The sequence below is a fragment of the Myotis nattereri genome, assembly GCF_964212035.1.
Source record: "Myotis nattereri genome assembly, chromosome: 2".
Classification (NCBI taxonomy): Eukaryota; Metazoa; Chordata; class Mammalia; order Chiroptera; family Vespertilionidae; genus Myotis; species Myotis nattereri.
The window spans coordinates 164333415-164350441 of NC_138076.1; the positions used below are offsets into that span (position 1 = coordinate 164333415).

The 17027-nt window shown below is 52.3% G+C and overlaps 1 protein-coding gene across 1 annotated transcript; it reads left to right on the plus strand.

The window, feature by feature from the left end:
• Window positions 1-6276: 6276 nt before the first annotated feature.
• On the plus strand, window positions 6277-12563 carry LOC308512681 (keratin, type II cuticular Hb5; the record flags this gene model as incomplete). The annotated part of the gene is made up of 9 exons (XM_081082279.1): window positions 6277-6699; window positions 8330-8538; window positions 9080-9140; window positions 9258-9353; window positions 10063-10227; window positions 10491-10616; window positions 10999-11219; window positions 11957-11988; window positions 12370-12563. 9 exons carry the CDS (start codon window positions 6277-6279, stop codon window positions 12561-12563), a joined length of 1527 nt encoding a protein of 508 aa, XP_080938405.1.
• Window positions 12564-17027: the final 4464 nt, after the last annotated feature.

The following is a 17027-nucleotide window of genomic DNA, read 5'->3' on the forward strand; positions in this document are numbered from 1 at the left end:
AAGAGCATTCTGGACAGAAGGGACAGCCAGTGCAAAGGCCCTGAGTCAGGAGTGTGCAGTGTGTCTGAGGAGCAGCAGGAGGCCGGTGTGGTTGCAAGAAGAGCAAGAAGCTGAGGTGAGAGAGGTGACAACAGGAGCAGGCAGTGCATGCATGGTCTTGCTGGTCACTGCTAGGATTTGTCTTTTCTTCCTAGTGACATGGGGAATCATTGGGGTGTTGGAGCGGAGGAGTGACATAGTCCAACCTAATGTTTTAAGGGGATCACTCTCCGGTGCTTATAATGGAGTGGATGGAGCCAAGCCAAGAAGAGACCAGTGTTTCAATCCTATCTGCTTTTATAACTATATATACAGTCTTGTGTCACTTAACAACAGGGATACATTCTCAGAAATGCATTGTTAGGCAATTTCATTAGTGTATGAACCTCATAGAGTGCACTGGCACAAGCCTACTACACGCCTAGGCTATATGGTGCAGCCTATGGCTCCTAGGCTATAAGTCTATACAGCATGGGACTGTGCCGAATACTGTAGGCAATTGTAACACAATGGTATCTGTATATATACATATCTAAACATAGCAGTGAAAATACAGGATAAAAGACAACAAACAGTGTACCCCTACAGGGCACTCACCAGGAATGGAGCTGGCAGGACAGCAGGCTGCTCTGGGTGAGGCAGTGAGTGAGTGAATGTGAGGGCCTGCGACATTACTGCATGCTACTTAGACTTTATAAACACTGTACACTTAGGCTGCACTAAGTTTATCAAAAATACTTTTCTTTCTTCCATAACAAATTGAACTTAGCTTATTGTAATGTTTTTACTTTAATGTATACACTTTCGATTTTTTTTGACGGCCAGGACATACATCTGGGGGACTTGAGTCCCACATGGACCCTGTGTGTCTTCCCAGCACAGGGCCATGAGGGTCTGGCTCAAACAACATCCCCACTCCGCATCAAGTAGCTGATAGCATCAACCATCCGGTTTTAGATAGCCGTTTTCATCCTACGATTTAGGGAAATGATTCTAGTGCTAAAAATAAAAGAAAAAATTTTCAAACCATTAGTATGACCCTTTCTGAAATTAGAGGTTCTGGATTTACTTAGCACCTGATGTGACCCAAAGTAGTCACAGGAAACAGAAAAGCCACTGGGAATGCAGCCTGCAGGAGGGTGTGTGGCTTGCTTTTGGGGCGAGACTAGAGAACCTCTGAGTTCCCAGGGAGCAGCTGTGCCGTCTGGATGAGGGGCCCAGCTTCTGCTATGTTGGGAATAGGCCAGTGGTTCATCCAGCTCCTTCCTATTGGTCCAACCTCACTCCTGTCCTATGGGGTCTCTGAGTCATGCCCAAGTTTTATGAAAGCCAAAGAATGTGTCACAGCACTAGAAGGCCCTTTGAGAGCTGTGTCCCAGCACCAGGAGGTGGTGCAGATTCAAACACAGAGTAAAAGTGAGGAGAAGACCAGCAGAGATGATGGGCAATGTCTGACATGAATAAGCCATTTGGGCAGCCACCAAGGCCCTGCTCAGGATGTGCCTTGTCCATAGGGTCTATTCCGTAGAGCTAGCCAGCAAAGACAGTGAGATGATCCATGAGCACCCCGGCAGATACAAATACAGAATCTCAAGGGTCAACCAGGCAGGACAGGAAGGTATCTGAGCTCCCTTATCTTTGGACAAGTCCAGAAGCATTTCTACAAGCCGGTGTGTGTGTGGGGGGGGGGGGGGGCGGGGGGCAGCATAGTAGAGGCAGCAAAAGGGAAGGGAGATAGTGAACCCTAGAGTCGGGAAGAGCAAGCATTCCCCCAACAAGCATCACAGCTAGGTAACATGCAGGAGGCGGATGACTCATCCGAGGTGGATCCAATGGGAATGGAAAGGCCTCTGGTGAAACCCCAGGAGATGGACCACAGGAGGGAAGCAGCTTCAGAGGGAGTGGGGGAAGTTGCCTGGGGCTCCAGGGTGGGGTAAACAAGCTCTCTCATCCAATTAACTCTTGAAGGCTTCCTGGAAGGGGTGACTTCTTGGGAGCATTTTAAATTACAGGGAGGACATGGGTTCTTGAGTGGGGATTCCCGACACTGGGTGTGACTTTCAAAAGGTGTGGGGACAGGAGAGTACAAGACCAAAAGGGTGATGAAGGACAACACCCAGGACAAAGGGTGTGGAAGGGGATAATCGGAGTTACCCAGGAAGGGCACTGTTTGAGCTGCCTGCTGAGACAGGGAGGGAGGAATCACAGCCTCCCTCTGACTAGTTCAGAAGGCTTCCTGGAAGAGGTGGCTGGCCGTTCGGGGACATCCCAGCAAAGTGTAACCAGGGAGAATGCTTGGGTGCCGGGGTCCAACCCCAGCAGGTCCAGGGGTTCCCAAAGGCGTAGACGGAGTCGGCGAAGAAGGAATGACACGGAGACAGCGTTCAGTTGATCAGCAGCCTAGCCAGGATCTCTAACCAGGATCTCCAGCCAAGTTCTGGTCTGGATCTCCAGCGAAGTTCTGTGTCCATGTTCTCTTGCTAGGTTCTCCAGCCAAGTTTTGGTCTGGATCTCCAGAGAGGTTCTGCTCTGGATCTCCAGCGAAGTTCTGGTTAGGATCTCCAGCCAGGTTCTGTGTCCATGTTCTCTTGCTAGGTTCTCCAGGTTCTCCAGCCAGGTTCTCCAGCCAGGTTCTCCAGCCAAGTTCTGGTCTGGATCTCCAGAGAGGTTCTGCTCTGGATCTCCAGCGAAGTTCTGGTTAGGATCTCCAGCCAGGTTCTGTGGCCATGTTCCCTCGCTAGGTTCTCCAGCCAGGTTCTGTCCAGGTTCTCCAACCAGGTTCAGTCACCAGGTTCTAGTCAGGTTCTCTTGCCAATTTCTGTAGTCAGGTTCAGTCCAGGATCTTTTGCCATTTTCTCTCCAGCGAAGTTCTTCTGTCTGTAGGTTCTGTCTTCTTGGTTCTGTCTTCTCCCTTCTGTCTTCTTAGTTCTGTGTTCTAAGTTCTGTGTTGTTACATCTGTATTTATACCAGTTGATTCCAATCCTATCAATCTCTATTTCAAAGGTTAGGGCGTTTCTTATCTCCATTCCAGGGAGTAAAGATTATGTAGCTTAAGCATGATTGTTCGTAGTTAAAGTGATTAATTACCCACCAGGCACTTAGTTAAGAGGTTTTATTCCCTCCCTAACTTCAGGGGAAAATCCCTACCTGGGGAAACAACCTTTCTCAGAGACCTTGGTTAAAACACATAGTGCCAAGAAGGTGAGCAAACATATTAAGAACAGTATGCCATATATGCCAGGTCCCTTGAAACAGCAAGCATGGACCGGCTCCCGGCACTTGGGGTACGGGAGCAAATAGGGCAGGAAATGAGGAGGAGGCCAGGGAACGGAAGACCAGCTCCCATCACAGCACAGGACTGGGATCTGGTCCTACTGAGCAGATAGTGGGTGATGGGCAGAGAGAGGCATGGAGCTATGGGTTTTATATACTTCCCTTGGGTGAACCATATGGCAAAGGCCTATCTGCCATGGGTCCAGGGCAGCTGTCAGACTGATCTGACCTATGAGTTTCTCATTTGCCCTGAGTGACCTGGTAACAGCCCAGCCCCTCCAATCCAAAGTGCCATCCAGACAGTCATCCTGGGAAACCCCACCCAGCCTGGCCTCAGCTGCCATCTGCAGTGACACAAACTTTACCTAGTGCCCATGAGTGCATCCCTGTGCCAGATTGGGCCTGCCCTTACTCCATGCCTACCCAGGTGCCCATTGTTCTGGATAGTTCTGCTGGTCCTTGATGGGAAAACTTATTTCTGAAAGCAGTGGGGCTTTCCTGGGTCTCCTGGTCCCCTAGCTCCTCTTTCCCATCCTCAGCGCCCACGTCCAATTCAGGGTGGAGGTTTGGGAGGGATATCTGTGTGTGGGGGGGGGGGGGGGAGCATAGGGGAGCAGCTGATACATGAGCCACCCTATAGAAAAAAGCCTTCACTCCCTCCTGCCCCCAGGAAGCAGCAGAAATAGTCTGCTTCTGTCCTCTTCAATAAGCTGAAAGAAGCAGAAGCTCACAGGTAAGAGAAGAGGGTGAGGTTTTATGGGCTCTTGAGGCTGCTGAGTAGAGAGCTCACCCCTCCTCTCCTTCCCACACTCAGCCACCACCCTCCTCCCCACTTTCAAAGGGCCGCATCCCTCTTGGCCCACACATCAGCTCCAGGTCCACACACTGTCAGTCCGTGAGCTCACTGTCCAAGGCACCAAAATACACCCTTGGACCAAGGCCAGCTCAGCCCCCGCTGAGGGGTGGAGGCTGGGAAACCATCCCCTGTGCTCCTCAATATCGCTTCCTGTCTCCGCCCCCAGACTCCACCTCAAATTTTTATACTAATGAAATCAGGTTAAAGAAAACATGAAAGGCAGCCTTGGAACGGTAAAGAAGCCATAAACACGCAGAGGAGGTGAAAGCCGTGGGTGGAGCACGGAACAGGCCCAGTCTCTGCTGAGGGAGGGGTGAGGGGGCTGTGGGAGTGGGCGGGGTTGGGGGGAGGCCTTCTGACAGGAAGCAAGAGTCCCTTTCATTTATGCAGAATGTTCTGGTCCCCAAATCACATTCTTGTGTTATTATCTACTTAATCCTCCCGACAACCCTGGAAGGTAAGGATGAATTCCACATTACGGCCAAAACAAGTAGAAGCTCAGAGAGGTTCAGCATTTCCTCCAAGCCACACAACTAGAAAGGGTCTAAATTTGAACCAGGTTTTCCAACTTTGATTCCATCGCGCAGTGGCTAAGTCCAAGCAGCTTTCCCATGGGTGACCATGCTTCGAAAATCACCTGGGGCCATCATGAGGCTACCTGCTCCCGCACCCTCCGCCCAAGGCCCTGCTGTTCTACTCGGAAGAACAGATATGGAATGTGGAGACAGAAACCCATCAGCCTGGTCCTCAGCAAAGATCTGCACTGGGCCCAGCCGTAGAGACAAGGGCAGACCCGGCACAGGATGTCGTGCATTTGAGGGAAGATTCGGGCAAAGGTGGCAGAGCGGCAGTGTCTGGTTCTGGGAGTTGTCACCCTCAAAGGAATTTCATCAGCTGTGGCTCCTAACACCTGGGATGTCTAACTAACCTCCCTAAGAGCAGGGATCACATCCCCCAGGTCTGTGCTCACTAAACTTTAAAAGAATAGCAGCCATGTTTCTAATAAGGGTCCCCAACACACACCGGGAGGCAGGGAAGTTAGAAGAAGCCAGGATCCCAGAGCTCCCAGGAGCCAGAAATCATTCCTTAGACAAGAAGAGCCACCTTCCCCGCAGCAGTCTCTAAATGTTCCCCTAAGGGTGACAGTTCCGGGGCTGACAAACAGGATGAGTACCTCCTCTGGCTGGTGGTCTTGGAAGAGAGACTCAAAGGACCTGTTTCTTCTTAAATAGCCAGGGGAAGGTGCCCAGAGCACGTCCATAGCAGCCAGGTTACCCCAGGTTAGGGTTCTCCATCCCTCAGCCAAGCAGGAGAAAGTGGCTCAAAGGGAGGCTCCCCATTACCCACAAGTGGCTGTTATTGAGGCCACTGAACGTTACGTGGTTTGCAGTTTTGCTGGGTGGGAAATGAAGGCCCTGAAGCAGAGTCTTCTGGACTGGAATCCAGAAGGTTCTAAGAGTCTGTGCTCCCCATCCTGCAGGGAGCATGGTCAGAATGGCCCCTCTGTCCTGACCCACCTCCCAGGCAATGCATTCGGGTGGGTTTGGGGTCGCCCTAACCTATCGCCCCCTGAAATTCAATGATTTACTTGACAATGGACACTTCGTGGAGCCAGGAGGAAAGAGGGGATAACATCTCGTGGTCTCACCCAACCTGGGCCCCTAGCACTTCCCCCTGAGAGAGGGCCCCTGCCTCTACCCCAAACCAGCCACGGAGACTGTTGTGGAGTTCATATCCGTCTCCAGGTGTGGGGTGAGGCCATCTCACAGGGAGAATATGAGAAAATTAATTACTTAATGTATGTAAACGAGCTTTGAAGATGAAAAGTGCAAACGCACAGTGTTCCTAATAACATCTTCAATACTTTTACGCAGCCCTAGAGTCGCCGCTGAGCTCACCTTTAAGACGAGTCTTTGGGGAGTTGCTGGCAAACTCCCCAAGCCAATAAACAACATAAAATGCCTTTTCACTACTTTTATGCGGCCAACCCTCGCTCTCCCCTCCAATAAAAGGACCAGGAAGCACCAGAGAGGCCAGAGGAACCTGAGCAGCGCACCCACAGCCCTGGAAGAGGCCCGCTGGCTCAGGCTCTGCTCAGACCCACACGATGTCCTGCCGCTCCTACCGGATCAACTCGGGATATGGGGTCACCAGGAACTTCAGCTCCTGCTCGGCTGTGGCCCCCAAAACTGGCAGCCGCTGCTGCATCACTGCTGCCCCTTATAGGGGGGTGTCCTGCTACCGGGGGCTGACCGGGGGCTTCGGGAGCCGCAGCCTCTCTCACCTGGGCGCCTGTGGGCCCCGCATGGCGGTGGGCGCCTTCCGCTCTGGCTCCTGCGGCCGCAGCTTCGGATACCGCTCAGGCGGCGTGTGCGGACCCAGCCCACCCTGCATCACCACCGTGTCCGTCAATGAGAGCCTCCTCACGCCCCTCAACCTGGAGATCGATCCCGATGCGCAGTGCGTGAAGCATGAGGAGAAGGAGCAGATCAAGTGTCTCAACAACAGGTTCGCTGCCTTCATCGACAAGGTCAGTGAGGCCCAGGATGGTCCAGAGAAGGCTCCAGCCCTGCCCGCCTTGGGAAGGTCCTGGTCTGCTGGGGACGCAGCGTGGCAGCCAGGTGTGAGGCAGCAGAGGGAGAGAAATGCAACCGTTACAGGCAGGAGGGTTGATGGTCACTGTTTAATTCCAGCAAAGTGTATTGAGGGCCCAGAGTGGTCCAGAAATCAAGTCTGCGGTCTAAAGCGCTTGTGTGCTTCTGGAGATAACAGCAATATCAGAGCTGCCCCTGAAAAACTGGACTGGGCACTGGGTGCTGAAAGAATGGGAGCGAATGGGGAGAACAAAAGGCATGTGGCTCATGGCCAGGCAGCACGGAAGCGGCCGGGGCATGGCTGGGAGCCCCGTGCCTCCCCCATCCTTGCTCTGCCCCTCTGCAGTTTGAGACCTCAGACAAATGGTGGTTGTGGGAATTTATGGGTTCATGCATGAAAAATGCAGGCACATAGTACGTGTTAGCTGTTACTATCTTCCAAGGACAGTAGTGAGCAAGGAGGTGCGACAGCTAACCAAGCAGGCTCGGCAGCCTCTTTCACGGATGCAAGGCTGGGACTATGGAAGGGAAGGCAGCAGGCTGGTGAGGGGAGGCCACTGGCACCATGTGACAATTGCCCCCATAAAGGTCACCTCTGCACCCCCCTTCATACTGGCTCCTCTGGCGTCCATGATGCCTCACTCTGGCAGAGTACATAGAACCAGGGTCTGGGTCTGGGATCGGGGGCTCCGGGGGGTGACCTTCCTGTTATCACTTTCTCTGTAGTGATCTAAGTTAATCCTCAAAATGAGCCAATGGGGTATATTATTATCTCTATTTTTTCAATGACAAATTGAAGCTTTGAGAGTTTAGATGAGTTATTTAGACATACTGTGGTGGGCAGGTGAAGTGGACTCAAAGGACAGCAGATCCTGGCTCCATCAATGTGTGGCAATAAGCTAGTGATTTCACACCAAGTACAGTTTCCCCATCGTATGTAGAGGGAAATAATATCTCCCCACCCAAAGGATTGTAAGGATTGAATGAAATAGATAGAGGTAATAGGTTATAGATAGATATAGATATAGATATAGATATAGATATGTAGATGTAGATATAGATGATATAGATATAGATGTTATGGGTATTGATGGATGTGTGTGTGTATCCTAGCACAGGCCCTGGTACCACATAGTAAATATTCATAACTGTTTCATAAAGGAATTATAATAATTGTTAATTATAGTGATTTCAGTAATAGTTAAGCTAGTGAAGCACTTACTATGTGTCAGGGACTGACACATAGCACTTGACATGCATTAACTTGTTCAATCTTCACCACTTTAAGGAAAGTACTACCATCATCTCTGTTTTAGAAATGAGAAAACCAAGCACCAAGAGGTTAGACAACTCTCCCACTTAGAGTGGCAGACCTGGGGCTTGAACCAGACTTTTGGTGTCTAGCTCCTCCTGCGGGGAGCCAGGGCCTTTGAGTTGCAGACACTCAACCCCATGGCTCAGCACTTGGCTGGACCTGGCTGTTCAGGGAACATCTGGGCAGAGGGAGCTCTGTGGGCCATGTACCCCCTAGACTCCCCACTGAGTCTCTTTCCACTCCCTGAACAGGTGCGCTTCCTGGAGCAGCAGAACAAGCTGCTGGAGACCAAGTGGCAGTACTACCAGAACCAGCGCTGCTGCGAGAGCAACCTGGAGCCGCTGTTCAATGGCTACATCGAGACGCTGCGGCGGGAGGCCGAGTGTGTGGAGGCCGACAGCGGGAGGCTGGCCTCAGAGCTCAACCACGTGCAGGAGGTGCTGGAGGGCTACAAGAAGAAGTGAGTGCAGCATAACCAGGGGGACACAGGGGGGGGAGGTGAAGGCTCCACCCACAACCTTCTAGAAGGAGCTTCTCTAAGATTCCTGCCATCAACAGGAGCTACCTGGAACCCCAGGGAATGTCCAGGAGAGACCCAGGTTTCTTGGATTCTTTGGCTTCACCTCCACTGCTGGGAGGTCCTGGGGTCTCAGAGCTGGTTTCAGAGGAGTGAGGAAAGGGATCCCAATGGGTTCTGCAGCTATCTTTGTTCTGCCCCTTCCAGCTCACCTGTATGACGTGGGCTCTGTGATCTCTCTGGATCTAGACTTGGGGAGTAGAGAGGGATTCCCTAATCTCATCCCACAAGCAGAACTGGGGTGGAACAAGCGAGGCTGGCACAAGGGCTAGCTCATGAATAACACAAAAGAGACCATGGGAAGAACAAGATAACATTTGCAGGGAGTTCATCCCTTTTGACCCCCAGAAGAGCTTGCCTGGGAACTGGGCTGGTGTCTAAGCGCCAACCCCTCAGCCCTGGCCCCTCTGTCCCCCACACTCAGGTATGAAGAGGAGGTGGCTCTGAGAGCCACGGCAGAGAACGAGTTCGTGGTTCTAAAGAAGGTGAGGGGATTGTCGCAGGGCAGGGAGGGAGGGGCACCCAGTCACCACACTGACCACAGAGGCCCCTTCCTTCGTTGGGCCTCCCACACCCACCCTTCCTCCTCCCTCCACCACCAGGACGTGGATTGCGCATACCTGCGGAAATCAGACCTGGAGGCTAATGTGGAGGCCCTGGTGGAGGAGTCCAGCTTCCTGAAGCGCCTCTATGATGAGGTGAGGGGGCCCCTGCCAACCAGCCAGGGCAGTGGAGGGGAGGTGTGGAGACCAGGAGAAGAGAGGCGAAGGTGTGTCGTGTGCATGCGTTTGCATGTGTATGTGTGATATAAGCATGAAAAGAGCATGTACACACAAGCAAACAGGGCATATATGTGGCTGTCACAGACACCTGTATGTATGTGGAGTTGAGAGCCTGGCATACATGTTTGAGGACTGTGGATTGTGTGTGGTTGGGCCTCTCTATGTTTGTGAGCACCTCTGTGTGTTGCAGTGTGTGTGCCTATGGGTGGTCTGTGCACATGTCAGTCTACACATGGATATGAAAGTACATATGTGGGGGTGGGGATCAGGGTGGGTTTCTAGTTAGAGAGGCATCTTAATTAATGGGAAAATCACTACTCCTGGCACTGAAACCCCAATTCCCCTGGCGGGTGACTTTGAGTTAGGCCTTTTTCATGTGTTAGGCCACAGTTTTCCCATTTGTTAAATCAGAGGCTGTCCCCAGCTGACCTCTAGGGCCCCGCCCAGCTTTGTTGCTTTATGATGTCACTGTGTGTGAATGAAAGCAGGTAGGAACATGGGGAGCAGCGGTCATGTAACATTTATGACCAGTGTCCCCTCCAGAGAGTGGGCACTGCCCTCCGGGGTGGAGCACATGGCCCAGACCAGGCAACAGAACCAAATGCATTGGCTGTTGATCCCCCAGGAGCTCCAGATTCTCCACGCGCACATCTCAGACACCTCGGTCATCGTCAAGATGGACAACAGCCGGGACCTGAACATGGACTGTGTCGTGGCTGAGATCAAGGCCCAGTACGATGATGTCGCCAGCCGCAGCCGGGCCGAGGCCGAGTCCTGGTACCGCAGCAAGGTGAGTGGCACAGGACACCTTCCACTTAGTCATGGCAGTGGGAGGGATGTGAGGTATATATTAGAAAAGGCTGCTTTTGTCTGGGGATTCTGATCCTAAGGATGGTAACGGAGGCCAGACAGCTCTCAGGTTGAGGAAACGGGGCAGGGCTGCCATGGATGGTTGCACAGGCTGAGCACTGTACAGCCTGCACTACCATCCACGGTGACCTCAATGGGGGATGTCTCATCCTGAGCCTTGGGACCACCTCTGCTTCCCCCCAGTGCGAGGAGATGAAGGCCACAGTGATCCGTCACGGGGAGACCCTGCGCCGCACCAAGGAGGAGATCAACGAGCTGAACCGCATGGTCCAGAGGCTAACCGCCGAGATTGAGAACGCCAAGTGCCAGGTACAGGTGTGGGGAGCACTCAGATACCCAGCACAGGCAGACGGCAGCACCAAGCCCTTTGCCCTCTGGCCCCAAGCAGGCCTCGCAGTGTGCACATGACCCAGAGAGTGGGTAAGGGCTATACCACATCACACACTTGAGCTGTGATGAGCCACATCACTGATGACCTTCTTCTTGGCCATCCTGTGACCACCACCAAAGAGAGATGGTGAAAAGCTTACCCATCTCCTCCTTCATGTGTACATCCCATTAACTACCTGGTCATAGGGAGTTAACCAGCCTTTTCTCTGGGACCTTCCACTCCCTGCCCTAATCTATCAGCTTGGGTGAACCAAGCTGTGCCTTCCCTCTCATCCTTGTCTTCACTTTTCCTTCCCCATAGCGGGCCAAGCTGGAGGCTGCCGTGGCCGAGGCAGAGCAACAGGGCGAAGCGGCCATCAGTGATGCCCGCTGCAAGTTAGCTGAGCTAGAGGCCGCCCTGCAGAAGGCCAAGCAGGACATGGCCTGCCTGCTCAAGGAGTACCAGGAGGTGATGAACTCCAAGCTGGGCCTGGACATCGAGATCGCCACCTACAGGCGCCTGCTGGAGGGCGAGGAGCACAGGTGGGGCTAAGAAAGACCTGTGGAGTATAGGAGGTCCCTGGGGAGTAAATTTTCTTAAGCCCAAGTGTGAGCTACATCTCCACCCACCACTAGTACAGGTCAAGCTTCAGTAACAATTATCAAATGCCTGTTATGTGCTCAGCATGTGCTAAGTGCTCACAATCTGATGAGGTAGGAATCATTTTTCCCATCCAAAGATAAGCAGTAAGGCTCAGTGTTTGGTGACTTTCTCTGGCCACACAGTTAATAAGTGCACTAGCCAGGACCTGCACCCACGTCATGTGCCTCTGAAATCCATGGTCTTTGAGTAGCTTCCTACAAGAGGCTGCGGGCAGGCCTGCTCATCTTAAGGACAATGCTTTCTATACCTATGCACGCATACATGCACGTAGTAGCTCTTCATTGACCACAAAGCCCTTTCACACACACTGCTGCACGTGCTTTGACTGCTTTCTGTGAGCCCAATCATACTACCCAGCATGTGTCTGGTCTCCCACATTGGAAGAATGGGAGAGTTCATCATCTCACCTACCTCTGCTGAAAATCAGAAGACCTTGTCTCCGTGGTCAGAGAACAGTTAAAGAAAGAAAGTGTGCCTTTAATGCAGACTTGGGGGGAGCCCTTTCCGCTTCTGGGGGTAGGATCTGTACACAGGATGGCCCTTTCTGTGCCCAAGCAACCATCATCTCAATGAATCCAGCTCAGTGTCCAAAGTTAAGAGTTTTCTTTCTCTACAGGCTGTGTGAAGGCGTTGGTGCCGTGAATGTGTGTAAGTATCTGCTGGAAACCCCCTAGAAAATGGCTTTGTTGATGGGCAAAGCTGAACCCTGCAGCCTAACCCCCTGAACCTGGAATGTTCCTTTCATCCTCCCCTGGAGTCTCACTGGGGACACGAAGGGTTGGCGCTCAACCTGGTGGAGAAGTGAGCTGCAGGCCATGGAAATGGGTCTAAGCAGCTTTGCCCCTCTGGGTTCCCAGGGTCCCCTGGTCCTTCTTGCCCCGGTCCCCTCTAACGGCTGAGAGGCTGAGAGGAGCTGGGCATGAGTTATTAACCCCGTTGAGGAGGAGGAGCCGCCTGCATTGGCATCTGTCACGGGGTTGATGAGATCATGGCGGGCCCCTCACCCCAAGGTGTCCTCTCTTCCCACAGGTGTCAGCAGCTCCCGCGGCGGAGTCACCTGTGGGGGCCTCACGTGTAGCACCACCCCGGGGCGCCAGATTGTGTCGGGCCCCATGGCCACCGGGGGCAGCATCACGGTGATGGCGCCTGACTCCTGCGCCCCCTGCCAGCCACGCCCCTCCAGCTTCAGTTGCGGGAGCAGCCGGTCTGTCCGCTTTGCATAGAGTCTGGGGCCACCTGCGTCCATATGTGCACAGAGGGTGTGTGAATGGAAATGTGTGCTTGCTTCTGGAATCTTCCACATGTTCCTTCAGAGGGACAGACCCTGGGGCCGCTCCGCCACCTTCTCTTTTTAGGGAGTTGTTTCCTGGTTCTCCTCCTGGCTTCGGTTAGAGAGTCATTCCCAGCCTTTCACTTAAGTCCAATTTAACTCAGAAATACCCGCGGCCAATTTGCACTGTTCACCAAGCTCCCTGGGACATTACCAGTCACCCGGGTGGCTGCACATCATGGGGACTTGGCCTTCCCCTGGAACAAGAAAGAGCCTAACCATCCTCAGGTCTCCAACAACGTGAGAATCAGAGAGGAAGTCCCCCCCACCCCCCAACACACCCCACAGCTCCCTCTGCTGGTTGGGAAGGTTTCTGCAGGGAGCACCTGCCCCGTGGTCATTTTTGTGTGTTATGCTAGTCTCTCTAACTGACTGCCTTCCTCTGAGTTAACCTGTTCCAGCCAGACTCCTCACGGTCACCTCCCATTGAGAGGCCCATTAAGGGGAGGGAAATCCTTTTGACTTTGGACAGGTATTGCTATTGAATGCACTTTATACATTTCAAAGAAATTCCACAGTTGCTCCAGATCTCCCTCTGCCCACGCAGGAGGGGTCTGTCCAACTTGCAGCAGGTGGGATGGAGAAGGTTAGGCCACTTCCTGGGTCCCTGGCTTGTTACGACTGTCTGTGGGTGGCTTGCCTTCCGGGTTATCTCAATCGGTGTTTCAATAAATGCTGCTGCAATGCAAGGATATGTGAACTTGTGAACACAGTGTGCGCCCCCTCCAGCATTCTGACTCTCAGCTCCCTCTTGCCCCATCTCCCGCTGGCCAAACCTTTCCAGCCCCACCCCCACCCATGCAGCGTTTCCCCAATTCCCCAGTGATTCTGCCTCTTCCTCCATAGCCTGATTCCAACTCAGTACTCCTCGGTCTGGACCACAGCTCCAGCTCCCCCCATGACCTCTTTCTTCTTGACCATACCCCACATACCCCCAGCAGCCAGAGTCCCATCCCAACCTCATCACTCTCACCCCCTCCCACCTGGTTCAAACCAGTTCCCAGCCCACATTTGGGCTCCTTATGCCAAACACAGGCTCCCTCCATCTCCTCTTTTTCCACCTGCTTCTCAGCCGACCCAGTGCTGATCTTCCTAGATGAGGGCTCCACCTAATGGAGACAGGTCTACCCTCTGAGGCCACCAAGGACTGTCCCACATGGACATATAAGCCATCCCACACCCCTCCTCCCATTTGCCTTTGTTCGTTGCTCTCTATACTTCCCCTCCCTACCCTCCCTTTCACATGCACACATCCCCCTCCCCCTGAACCACAGTGTCTAAAACCCTGAGGATCTCTGGTTTTTGTCTTTGTGGCTTGGAGCCAGGGATGTCATTGGATGTTCCTGGAGCCTGAATCAAGCTGGAAGTGTCTCCTCCTGGCTCTGACACCCAACTTGTCCTAAGATGTGGCTCCGGGCCATGTCAGGCCTGGGGTGGTTGGATGAACACAGGCAGCTGGTAGAACAGGAGTTGTAGACATCAACCCTCTTGGATTCATCTCCATTTATCCATTGGAGGTGGGTCCAAGACACTATTCCACACAGATGTTCACCTGCCAGCACCCCTCTGTTGCCCCATCCCCCAGCCTTTCCTTGGGAGAAGTTAAGTCATTCTTATGAATCCTCACTTCAGGCCCAAAGGGTTGCAACTTCACGGGAGGCAGTGGCCTCTTCCGAGTGCTCAGCTGACACCTGTTTCCCTCCTTTCTCCCACCTGTCTGGGCCCTGAGGTCATGGTCATAGTCACAAGAGGCCAACATTCAGTTTGAGGCATCTCATTCATCCACAGGAAATGGTAACTCTCACAATGGAAATGGTAAATGGTAAATCTCTTCTCCTGAAGTCAGGAGATCAAAATTTGAGCATTAACTCTGTCATGTCTGAGGGACACCTTTGGCAAGAAGTGGCCTCCATGCGCTGGCCGTCAGCCTGCGGACCTGGGGACCCTTTCCAGCCCTGCCACCTTCTGTGGTCCTGGGTGCTAGCGTAAGTCTGTGCTTGGGGAAAACACCTTGATGTTACCATGGGTCTGGGCCAAGCATAACTAAAATGCCAAATGCACACCCTCAGATATGGCACCATGTTTTAAAAAGCTGAACAGCCAGGAGCTTAGAGATAGTAATAAGCTTTTAATAAGTTTCCATGCTTTGTGTGCAAAGACCAGTCCACCGATCAGATCGTCAGCCAGAGGCACCGTTGGTTCGAAGATGGAACTTCTCCCACAGCCCTCCTTGCAGCCAACAGCAAAATGCAGAGCATACTCCTCTGGTTCAAGGATTCGGGGCTCCCCCAGCCTCTCCTGATAAAAGAGCTATTCCCCGTGGAAACCAAAGGGTGCAATTCAAGGGTAACTACGAACTAAAGTTTTATTAGAAGAAAACAAATTTAAAGGAGAGGCCGAGTGGTCTGGAATTAAGAGTTCAGGGAAGTCAGAAGAGCAGGCGGCCCAAATGATAAAGATGGCCCATGTGGGTGATTCCAGCGCTCTTTCCTGGGCTGCCCTTTCCTGTGAAACTCCACAGACCAAGCTAAGACCTCTGTCAGAGAAAATCAGACCTTCTGTCTGTTTTCTACTCTATTTCAAATATTCCGTTTCCCCCCAACAGTACACAGGGTCCCCAAAACATGAAAAGGTATGCAGTACAGTTCTTTCAAAAACTTGGGGAGGTTTGGGCTTGCTTTGGAGTCAAACTCTGAGGCAACCAGCCCTCCTCGCCAAGTCTCAAGTTGCCTCCACTTTGGACCATTGTCACCAACGCTTACTCTCAACTGGCTCCGGCTCCCAGCCCCAGTGCCTCCAACTTCCCCTGCTTCAATCTTTGGGATCTCAGGAAGCACAGATTGGTGTCATTACTCACCGGAGCCAAGCATAGTGAGAAACTCGAATTAACCACAGATCAAGGAAATTGCTTTGCAATGCACATGGGCACAGGAAATGACCAGCTGGGAATTCCCCGTGTCACCACGGCCACTCTCAGGAATGTGGACTTTAGAGGAGACAGAATTGAGTGTTCTGTTCACTGAAAATGAGAGCAATGAAGACACCAGCACCAAGTTCTGCCCTCTTTGTGTGGGGGGCCTGCAGTGGGAGAGGGTTAGCCCACAACTGCCTCACACCACTTTCCTGCCCACCCCCTGAAATCCCCGCCCATTTTGGTTTGTTCGAAAACAAAGGGACCCCCCAACATGCCCGCTCTTGTTCCCTTGGTGCTATTGCACAATGATGGTGGGAGGGAGTAGCCAGAGGAGGGAGAGAGGTGGAGGCAGCACTCAGAGGACGAGCTTTTGCATTAAAAACTGGAGAAAAGAGCAGAGGCACACAGATGTATATACACATCCTCCTGCAGCGCCATCAAAAGAAAAGGCACCTCCTCCCCTGTGCTTCCCACAATCCCTCCCTGGGGCAGCAGGTGCCTGGTGGGATGCATTTCCCTCCTCACGGAAGACCTGAAAGCCCTTTGAACCTGATTTACCCCTTGGTGGGATCCAGGCCATGATGTGCCCAGAGTGCAGACCCTCTGAGTCCAGGAAGCAGAGACTAGGGGACCACTATCCTAAGAGAAATCTTGGTCCTCCCAAGGTCCAAAGGACGAATGTGCTCCGTGGGGACACATTCAGGAGGCATCAGAAGAACTGCATTGCCAGGGAGAACAGCTCAAAGGTTCCTCCATGTCTTGAGATCAATTATATATTCTTATGGCAAAATATCTTGTACCCATTCAGGTCTTTTTTTAATCTTGTTTTTTAATCCCAAATCAAATAAGCTGGGAGAAGTAGAATTTTTCCTATAAAACAAGTGAAATAAACTTGTCCATCAGAAACCCCTCTCTCCACCTCATCACATCTGGGGGGACACCCTTGCATCAGAGAGGACTCTAAACAGACTTCCCCAGGTGGCACCTCTTAGGGACTGTCAGTTCAGGAATAGGTCAGAGACTGAGTTTCCCCAATCAATGCCCCCATCCAGGCCATTGGGGGAAATGCCCTCCAACCGGAAGTCTGAGTTTTAATTCTGGGTTCCCACATAGGAGGCCTGTATTAAGCATCCCATAATAAGACCTGTCTGAGATTCCTGGAGAGCAGAGGCTATGGGGAGATGTCCCTACAAATGCTTCCAGGAAGTTCCTTTATGTCACTTTCCATCTCTTATCTCTGCAATGTTAGATTAGTAAGGCGGGATCCGTTAGAACCTCCTTCCTGTCCAGGAGCATTCTGATGTGCCAAGAGGTTAGCCTGGAGGAAAAATTAGGGTAAGACAATGGAAAGTCTTGGGGAACTTTGGCATTATCTAGACCTCTGCTTGCATCCTGGCCTACCTGTGTGACCTTAGTAAAGTTACTTAACTCCTTTGGGCCTTA